The 10736-nt window shown below is 41.2% G+C and overlaps 1 protein-coding gene across 1 annotated transcript; it reads right to left on the reverse strand.

The window, feature by feature from the left end:
• Nucleotides 1-2083: 2083 nt before the first annotated feature.
• Nucleotides 2084-10234, reverse strand: PSMG1 (proteasome assembly chaperone 1). Its single transcript, XM_005429739.2, has 7 exons — nt 10094-10234; nt 9781-9863; nt 8414-8565; nt 8004-8066; nt 5867-6065; nt 4783-4919; nt 2084-3391 (listed from the first exon to the last, which is right to left on the reverse strand). The coding sequence occupies exons 1-7, from the start codon at nt 10213-10215 to the stop codon at nt 3317-3319; spliced, it is 831 nt and encodes a 276-aa protein (XP_005429796.1). The 5' UTR covers nt 10216-10234; the 3' UTR covers nt 2084-3316.
• Nucleotides 10235-10736: the final 502 nt, after the last annotated feature.

Raw genomic sequence — 10736 nt, forward strand, 5'->3', positions numbered from 1 at the left:
CTCTGCTCATCAGCCACTCTGGGAGAGCTCTCAACAGGGTCTCAGTGTTTCCTCTCAAGTAAAAAAGCCTGACCTCAGTCAGAGCTGTGATCTCACTTGGCTCAAGGAGGTGCCTGTAGGTGCTGGTTGCAGCTGTGTGCAGCAGCTGTCCAAACTTTCAGTCCAAAATATTTAAAGGGAAAAAAAAAAGTGGAGATCTGATGGCAGCAAAAAAAAAGTAAAGTCATGAATCTCTTTCATTTTGCTTTTAGCTCATTTAGATGTGTTGATGTTTTAGACACAAACCAGAAAGAATGAGGTAGAACAAAATACTTGCCTTTTTCTTTTTTTTTGGCACAAAAAATTGTAGAATTACATGTCAGAAGTGATGTTCTTCCTCTGCAGCTTTGGCAACAGCTTTTGGACTTTGCAGGGTAGAGCCAATGTGAGCATGGAATCTTAGAAAGAATTAAATTCTTTCCTGGAGCTGTGCAGTGAGATGAGGAATGGGAATGATGGGAATCCTGTCTGCACCCACAGCAGGGTGGGCTGGGAAAGGGATTGGGATTCTGTCCCTGAGCCCCCACAGGTGATTTCCCAGCTGCAGAGCTGCCCCAGCCCTGGGCCCAGCGCAGGGAGGAGCTGGAGCTGCTGCAGAGAGCCCAGAGGAGGCTCCAGGATGAGCAGAGGGATGGAGCAGCTCTGCTGGCAGGAAAGGCTGGCACAGCTGGCATTGTTCACCTGCACAGGAGAAGCTTTGGCCTGAGCTCAGGGTGGCCTTGCAGGGCCTGCAGGAGCCCCAGGAAAGCTGGAGACAGACAATTTCCAGGAGATGGCTTCAAATTGAAAAATTACAGGTTTAGATCGGATATTAGGAAGAAATTCTTCCCTGTGAGGGTGGGCAGGCCCTGGCACAGCTGTGGCTGCCCCTGGATCCCTGGCAGTGCCCAAGGCCAGGTTGGACACTGGGGCTTGGAGCAGCCTGGCACAGTGGGAGGTGTCCCTGTCATGGCAGGGGTGGGATGAGGGATGAGATGATTTTTTAGCTCCCTTCCAGCCCAAACCTGGCATGAATTTACCTCTGTACAGCCCTGCTCTCACACCTGTGGCCTGCACTGCACTGACTCCAACAACTTCCAAGGCAAAAACAAAGAGCCTCCATAAAATGCACCTTGAATCCAGGACTTTTAGGTCAGGCACATCACCCAGGAGTCAGAGCCTTCAGAAATGGGAAAACACCTCTGCCCACCAAATAAATTCTGCAGTGTGACAAAGCAGAGTGGACTTGGGAAGAGCCCTTGGTTTGGAAGACATTCAGCAGAAAACAGATCAGTCTTATCTAAAAAAAAAGGTAATCAATGGCTTAAATGACTTTTAAAAGTGGGATGACAACCCCTCTTCCAGTCTCACAGTTTACTCTGGTTTCACAATCTGCATTTAGCAAACACCTCAGGAAACCAAATCTTACATTCATTTCAAACTTCTGTCCCCAAAGCTTTGAAGCCATCTGCCACATTTGACAAGTCTGAAGTTTGTGAACTCCTACAAGGATTACACCCAGCAGCTGGCAGGAAACAAGAAAGCCTCACTGCAGGCTCTGGGTATGTACTGGAGAGCACAGAAGGGAAAACAAAAAACAGGCAGCAACATTCAAACATGGAAAAAAATCTTCAGTCAACACTCACATCTGATGACAGACACAGTTGATCATTAGTTCTGAGGCATCCAAATATTTAAGGAGTGAATATGAGCTGCTTCCTACATCAAATTAGGGGAAAAGGCAGAATTTTAAATTAAAATCTCTTATTTCTCTGGCCTACAGCACTTCCCCACTACATCCTACCAATATTTCCTGCCATGGAGAGCTTTCAAGCTTTCAATTTTGAGGAGTTCTGCCAGAACACCAGGTTTCAGTCTGATTTCACCTCCCAAGCTGCCATGGTTTTGTTTGGCACTTTTATTTAAGGTGTTTAGGAGCATTCTCACACCCCAGCATAAAGCCAGGTAGTAAAAACTGAATTAAATATAATATAGTAACTGTTTAAAAACATTGCAAACTGCCTGGGTGACCACACCAATACCAGAAATATATTCACAATTCCTCTAAGGGTCTGCATAATTTACTATTAAAGAGATTTCTTGTTATCTGCTTTATTTATTACGAACCAAACACATAAAAGTAAGAAAATGGTGCAGCCAACTCTCAAAACAACAAAATTCTCAGCTCAGATCACACATAAAACCAATTTATGAATTAAAAGGATGGACAGAAGTGGGGGGAAAAACCCCAACAAAGCTTCAGAATTTGTTCCAAAACCCATTTCCAAAATCCAGCACCACTTTTGGCAAGATGTGCTCATCTGTACTTACCTGAACTGAAATTTAAATCAGTGACAGCTCTGAGAAGGAAAACACTGCTCAGAAATACCCACTGAGCATCCAGTGTAAATCAAAGCTGCACCCAGCAGAGAACAGAATTACCTGGGAGCAAATTAAAGCTTTAACCCCATTGTCTTAAACAAAAGGTTAAATTAAACAGAGTACAACTCAGAACTGCCCCTCAATCCTAGCTAATACTTGAAATAAACTCTGAAATTGTTACCAACTTCCTGAGAATTTTCTGAGACAAAACTTTTTACTTTCCTCTAAAAATCACATGCCCTGCCTAAGAGATCTTTTATTATTTCTACCATTGCCCAAATTTTGGTGCTTTAAAGTGGATTAAATCAGTTTGCCCTGGCAAATCCAGCTGAAGCAGCCTGTGATCCTGCCAGCCCCTTTGACCAGGAGAGGTTATTTTTCACCAGCAAGTTTTAAAGGCATTTACCACACTTTAATTACTGCATTTTGTATCAATATATACATTAAAAAGGGCATGTGGAGCCATAAATAAACATAAGCAAAATTCTCTGTGGATGGCAAAGGACAGAGAGTGCATTTTCTTGATCACAGACCAACCTTAGAAGAGCATCAAATATTAGAAAAACCTTCAGGTCTCAAAATAAAGTAAAAAAGGGAGAGGTCTTGTTAGATAAAACCAAAATTCCTTATCTGTATTTTCCTCTTTAAAATACGTTTAGGTAATACAATCCCTTCAGGAAGAGAAAAAGGAGTTGCTTTTCATATCCAAGGTATCTTTCCTAAAATCATTCCAGAAGAATCTTCCAAGCCATGCAGAAGGGTGTTCAGTAATGAAGTTAAAAGCAACAAAAATCGTGGCAAAGTAAAAAAATCTACGGGGTTTTATTCTACTTATAAAGGAAAAAAAAAAAAATCCCAGAAGTCCTCAAGAGAAGAAACTGGAGTTTACAAATAAAGTGCAGCATAGCTGTCCTTGTCAGATGTAGATGTTATTGTGAGTTTCACTGGTTGTCAGGAACTTCTTCAGAATCTTTGTGCTTTCAGAGGCATCCTGGGGAAAGGAGGAGAGGATCAGCATCACCCACACAGTGCTGGGAACAAAGCAAGAGCTCCACTGGCCCCTGGTCCCATTTTCATTTCTCTGAACATCACTTTAATTAAGATATTAACTAAATTTTATTAGATATTGTAATTAAAGAATTATCTGTTATTTAATTAAAGATATTAACATCACTTTTCTTAAGATATTAAGTAAATTTTATTAGATATTATAATTAAATAATTATCTATTATTTAATTAAATTAAAGATATCAACATCACATATATTATACTATATTATACTATATTATACTATATTACATTTTATATTACACTTACATTACATTACATTATATTATATTATATTAAATTATATTATATTATATCACATTATATCTCATCACATTATATCATATATCATATCATATTATATTATATCATATTATAGTATATTACATTATATCATATTATATTATATTACATTATATTACATTATACTACATTATATTACATTACATTATATTATATTATATTTATTATATTATATTATCTGAGCAAAACTCAGCTCTTCTGAATGCATTTAACCACAGGAATCTGCAGTGCAGCAAGAAAAAGGGATTTATTATTTTGCATTCCTCCTTGCTTGGACAGGAGGGGAAGAGTCTCTGTCATTGTTCTCCTTCAGAGTTTAAATATTTATGTCTTACTCAGACTTGTTCAGCAGAACAGAATGAGCTGCACTGAAAACTGATTTTAGAACTGAAAGAAACACCTCAGTACACACAGACCTCTTTGGGTATTTAAATCTGGGTTCAAAGTGTTCTCAACCAACTAAAATGGAATTAAAAACATTTCAGAAAGAGTAAAACATTCATTTTAGGAGCTGCAATGGGAATTTATGGGAGCAATGGGATTTGCTGTGAGGGTGGTGGCACACAGAAACTGGGGCTGCCCCATCCCTGGAAGCGTTCAAGGCCAGGCTGGATTTCACAGCTGCTGGATTAGTGTAAAAATTTCTTCAGAAATTTGGCCTTTTAGCTCCAAAAAGAAGTTATAGGTCAAAATGGGTTACTTTAAGAACCTTTCCTTTATGCCAGAAGAGAGGCAGATATAGAGCTAGAACAGAGCCATCTGATATATGAATATAAAATGTAAAAATAATACAAAAACACAAAACAAAAAGCTTAAAAGTTTAAAATGAGGCAACTCCAAAGGAAACTGCAGCTTACACAAGCACAAGGATCCCCTCCCTGATATATTCATACATTAGAAGAGCCTGAAAATTCAAAAGGAAGTTCTGAAGGAAGCTGTAGATTGCAATCCCCACCGGGGAAAAAAAACAGCAGAATGCAAGAGATAAAAACAAACAAAAGCTCCCATTAATGTTAAAAATGGAATTTTACCTTGGCTAAACTCTTCAGGAGTTTAGAAGAGAGCAGGGGTTTGAAGGCTTCAATGGTGACTGTGTCCAGCTTGATGACATCAGTGTAGCACTGGTAGAGCACTGCAGGGATCCCCCACACCTGGCAGTAACTCAGAACTGACACAGGGAAAAGGAAACCTCTGTTAAACTCAGCACAAAGGGAATCTCTCTCTTCTGTGTGTAAAAATCAGAATTTTAAACCCATGGGAGTTAAATTACTAGCTGAGGATGCTGACTGCTGGAGCAGCCACTCCTCATCCCCCAGCTACACAAGGAAAATTAATTAAAATCAAAAATTAATTGAATGCAGGTGTTTCTTCTTGGTACATACCTTACCAGGAAACTGTACATAAAAATAAATAAATAAATAAATAAATATTAAAAATAAAAATATTAAGAGATTCTATTCAATATTTAGAAAATAAATAAAATGAATACAACAAATTAAAATAATAGCAACATCTGCAAAAAACCAAATACCCACCCCCAAAATACCTCAATCAAAAAAAAAACAAAAAAAACCAAACATAAAAAGGAAGGTGACCAAGAGAAAATCATCCACTTTTAGCTTCTGCCAGACAAGCTTTTCCATTAGGGGATTCTAGAATGAAAAACTCAAGGTTTTTATTAAATGACATAATAAAACTGAATCTAATTTTTCTATGAGGTTCATCAGTAAGCTTCCTGTGCAAGCTTCCTGACCTGATATATACAGAAAGGACTTTATGAGCTTTTATTTTGGATGCTCAGTTGAAAATAATTCCTAATAAAACTTATTTATTACTACATAAAAGTCCTAAAAAACCCTACTGTACAATATGCTTTGTAAGGCTACACTGGAGAATTTCCCAGTGCTTCTGTCCCACACATAACTGGTAAAATGATTTGTGGCTGGTTTGGAAAATTGTCCCTATTTTCCAGGGTAATATGTAAGTTATGAATCTATCAGTAATTAATTTTAAAAAAGCTGAATTTTCAGCCAGCTCTCACAATTAAGCAAAAATTCTAATTGCAGAGGGATGCTCCTCAGGGGGATTCTGTAAATAATTGAAATTGCAAAGTACCAGCAGCAGGAAGGTCCCTCACAATGTTGGGCTGCTCCAGCAGTGGGCAGCAGACCTGCTCCTGGAATTCTTTGGTCTTCAAGGCTTTCAGGAATGGAGATACAAGTGTCAGAGTGGATTCCTGAGTTTTATAATCAGCTACAGGACACGTGGAAAGGATGGTGACTTGCAAGCCTTTCTTCTGCATGGAGCCAAAAACCTGAAATTAAAAAAAAATACATCAGCAAAAAAGTTCTCTTCTCACAATAAAAGCAGAGGAACCTCAAGGATTCATTTCAATTTCAGTGCAAAGGGCACTTGAACTCAGGTTTGCAGGACCAAAACCAGTTTGAATCACGACCTTCAGGTACAAATTTCCCAGGCATTGCTCCTGGGATGGAGATAAAAAACCCCAAAATAACAGCTGACAGATTTACTAAGTCTAGTGATCTTCTGAAAAAATTTAGATTTTCAGCACTTTGTATTCAATATATTAAGATTTACTGCTTTAATGGTGATTGTAAACAAAAGAAAAAAAGGATTTCAAATAAAAACAAGCAGTTCACTGAGCTGCTTAACATTTGAAATGAAAATTGTGCTCCCTGGATGTCCTACAATATTGTAAGAGACTTTATTTTAAATGCACAGATTTTATTTCATTCTATTCTAAGTTGAATTGAGAAAGAAAATTTAGGATTCTCTTTCTCATATTCAAAGAACAGAGTTTTGAAGTACAAAACCTTCTGGACATTACAAAATACCAAGAGGAGAAAAGAAAATAGAGAATTTGGAAACTGTGAGAGAAAGTTGCCTGTTTCTCTCTGTACCAATCCCAGGAGGGAAGCTGCCTGTGCCCTCCCATCACTGTGTCACCACTGAGACAGAAATCTGACAGAAATATTCAGAAGCTCACATATTTTCCACTTGCTTTGCTGGGAACATAGGCTGCAAAACTCCAACCTATGTGTTCTGATTTGTCAGTGATCCTTAGAGAGAAAACCCACCCAGATGTAAAGATCTGACCTGTGGAGATGGGAGATGCTCAGGAAATCAGGATTTATAAACAGAACAGGGCTACAACTCATATGAAAAGCAAAAAGATTGGCAGCATGTTGTTTCTGCTGCACATTTAAAAATACCAACAACCACAAAATCTAAAAATACTCAGAACATTGATTTGGTACAACCACACTCCTGCTGTTCAGGAACACCCACAAACAACTGGGGAAGACAACAACCCCCCAAGCCATCTCTCTTCTGCAATCCCACTTTAAATGAAGTGCAGGAATGTGTGGAATACAGCAAAACATCTGAGGTCTCAGGGTTTTTAAACTTCCAAATGAGCTGTGATCCTCCAGCAAAGCTGTACTTATCTCTAAGCCCAGCTTTAGAATCCCTGCTGCTCCATCAGCTCAGCAGAGATTTAAAGGCAGGCAAGGCAGGGAGGGAGCAGACAGACAGCAAGACAAAATAAGCCACATTTCCTGCAGGCAAAGCAGTGACCCAAATCCATCAGGAAAATCAAGAGGAGGAACATTCACCCCTTGGATTTATCTGATTAAAATCAAAATGATGATATCTGGAGGGACTTCCCTGAGCCAGCAGTGCTCCTGTACCTGGATAATGCTGGGGTGAGGCTCTGGGAATGTTAAATCTGGGAAGAAATGGGACAAATGTGCTTGGGAGGCACCTTGCCCTCCAGCTGCCCCCTGGGAAAGGCACAGAACACACCCAGCAGCTGACACCATCCACCAGCAGCTCCACAACTGGTTTGGCTGGTGATCCTTTGGCAGCTGGACAAATTGCTGTTGGTTTTTTTGAAGGAAAAATTCTCCCAGAGGTGAAATGCAGCTGAAATAAGGCATGGGAAATGAAAAGCAAGAAGGAAAAAGGTTTGGGAAGTGGTTAAGGGCAAACAAAACTGAAACTGTCCAGAAGGAATGACTGCACTCAGCTGGGAGCTGACAGCAGATACAGCTGGCAGCATCTAGAAAGGGATTTCACTGATCCTGCAGAGAGCAAATTTATTTATTTTTGAATATTTAATAAAAGAAAACCACAGGGGAAACTTATTTAACACTGTCATGGTTAAAGTATCAGAGAAAAGATCCCCACCCTCAGGATTTTATTACTCCATTTATTTTCTTGCCAGTTTTACCTTCTCAAGCCACTGGAACTGTTGATCCTCAGCCACATAGCAACTACACTGGCACAATAAAACCTAAAAAAAAAGGTAAAAACTTGTGTGAGCAAGTGGTTTAAAGGGCACAACAGCAGCTCAGCATCAACTGTTAGGGTGATGTGGCTGCAGACAATACACTGTTCAGTTATTTTGGGTTTAACTCTGTTTCAAAGAGGATTTTTTGCTCACAAATGCAGTGAAGCCACGAGGCTGTGACATCTCTGTGCTGAGCTCCACACAGAACTTCACAGAGTTTTAGTGAGAATTAACCCTTCAGATCATTTATGAGATTAATCCATGATCCTGCAGTGCCTAGTCTGGGGGTGGATGAAAGCCCTGTTTTTCAGAAAGTCAAACACAGAGGAATTAATGCTGAAGTCACTTACTGTGGGGTCTGATATCAACCTGTAGAACAAACAGAAAGAGTCTGTGGGGAGGACATTTGTGGTGCTGGATGTTCTGCACCACTCATTCCACAGCTTCACAACTCCAATCACTTCCCAGCACACAGAATCCAGGATAAAAGATGACAGAAAAGCTGTAAAACCCAAAAAATATACAGTTAATTTATAAAGAATGAAACTTCTGATTTACAAATAAATAGCTGGACTGAATTAGATTATTCCTTTGCAATCTGAAGGAGGAATAACTAATTTTTATCAACTTAGATTTACTGACCAAATCTAAGAAACATCAGCAATGTGATTAACCCTGCTGTACTCAAATTTAAAAAAATGAAGAGATGTTCAACACATACAGATCCCTAACATAAAAATCACTTGTTCTTAGGAATTATACCCTTACAATCAACTTCAAATTGTTTAGTATTAATTAAGGATGTGAGATATTAAGTCTCTAATACTTTCTGACACAGCAGATTAAAACCAAAACTCACTGAAGCAGCAAAACAGAACTATTACACTGATTCTAGAAAAAACAGAGGCAAGAATGTGGCAAAAATATTAATAAATCAGATTCCTGTCAAAAGCTACAGAAGACAGATCCAAAATATCTATTACCATTTCTCAAGGAAAAACCTGAACAAAACCCAAACAAATCAGCAAAGTTAACTTTGATAAAATCTAAATGTCATCTAAATGTCACTTCAATGCAAGCAAGACTTCTGGGTACTAATAGATGAAAACTTCTGCCAATTAATAAACAATCCCAGAGAGTTTACCAAACAAAACCCAAGTAAAGGAAAAGGGAGATTGTCCTAACTAAAAATCCCAAACTAAAACATACTTCACCTTTCCTGTTCAACTGAAAATACATCAATTTTCAAGAGGAGTAAACAGCTGTAACAATAACTGTGTTTTACATGCACAGAGGAACTTCAGCTTTCTCTGGGACAACTCAGCTGCCTCCAGGTTTAACCTCTGCTGCTAAATGAGGAGCTGCACATGCAGTAAATAGAGGGGTTTAGTGAAAGCTGGAGGGGGATTTTTCAAAAGGTAACGGGATGACAGGACAAGGGGGAACGAGTTGAACTCAAGGAGTGCAGGGTTGGATGGGATTTTGGGAGGGGATTGTTCCCTGGGAGGGTGGGATTGCCCAGAGCAGCTGAGGCTGCCCCTGGATCCTTGGAAATGCCCAAGGCCAGGTTGGACTTGGAGCTTGGGAATGTCCTGGCACATTTACAACTCCAAATGGGGCTTGGAGCAGGGAATGTCCTGGCACATTTACACCTCCCTGCCACCTTCTGCCTCCCCACATTTATCCCCCAACCCAGCAGCTCTGGTTCTGCACGCACCCGCAGCGTTCCTCCCGATGGCCACGACGAACCTGGAGCACACCAGGGACTCCTCGGCACAGCTCCACAGCACTTGGATCTCCCTGGGGAAAAACCACAGAACAGCCCGGGCTGGGAGGGACCCACAAGGATCATCCAAACCCAGCTCCTGCCCTGTATAGATCCCCAACAACCCCACCCTGGGCATCCCTGGCAGCGCTGGCCAAAGGAGCTCTGGCAGCCTCAGGGCTGTGCCCATTCCCTGGGGAGCCTGGGCAGTGCCAGCACCCTCTGAGGGAAGAACCTTTCCCTGATCTCCCCGCGCTGCCGGTACCTTTTCTTCTCGATCTCCCTGCGGATCTCCCGGTCCTCGGGCGTCTCTTCCCGCGCCTCCTCCTCCTCGTCCAGGCCTGCCCGGGACGGAGCCACCACCACCTCCCCGAAGAAAGTCGCCATGGCCGCCGCCCGCGCCTGCGCGGCCCCGCCCTCAAGCCGGAGCAGGCGCGGGAGAAGCCTGGAGCTCTGAGGGGAGAATGGGCGGCCGCGCCTCTTTCAGTGAAGAAAATCGTCCAAATATCCCATTTAAACCTCCCCAGGCTTGACTCAACGGTTTAACGCTGTCAGAAGTTGAATAGTCTGACAATTTGGGACAAACTTGCAGGCACTGGATGTTTGAGTGAATTTGCAGACAGTGCCAGATTCCACCTTGTCCCTGAAGAATGTGTCATCCGCTCCAGCCTGGGTTTGTGCCCCGTGGTTTTCCATGGCTCCCAGGTGGAGTTTCAGTGCTGGAAATGGATTTGGTGATGGTCAGACAGGAGAATCCCCACTACCCACCCAGAGGTGGGAACAGGAAGGTCTGGTGGTGCAGAAGAGTTGGCAAATACTGAGAAAAAGAATAAAGAAACTCCACAGCATGTTTATTTTCTGCCTGACCTCGATGCTGTTCTGTCCTGTCCCTGTGCCCTGGGAGCAGA

Source organism: Geospiza fortis, unplaced genomic scaffold, assembly GCF_000277835.1.
Source record: "Geospiza fortis unplaced genomic scaffold, GeoFor_1.0 scaffold302, whole genome shotgun sequence".
Lineage (NCBI taxonomy): Eukaryota > Metazoa > Chordata > Aves > Passeriformes > Thraupidae > Geospiza > Geospiza fortis.

Bases quoted from the DNA above. Each gene is read 5' to 3' on its own strand.
- PSMG1 (XM_005429739.2), bottom strand. From the start codon at position 10,215: ATGGCGACTTTCTTCGGGGAGGTGGTGGTGGCTCCGTCCCGGGCAGGC. The intron at 8,566-9,780 runs GTGCGTGCAGAA...TGGGTTTTACAG, and splicing joins CATCGGGAGGAACGCTGCGG to CTTTTCTGTCATCTTTTATC. The intron at 4,920-5,866 runs GTACTTTGCAAT...TCCCTGTGTCAG, and splicing joins GAGGGACCTTCCTGCTGCTG to TTCTGAGTTACTGCCAGGTG.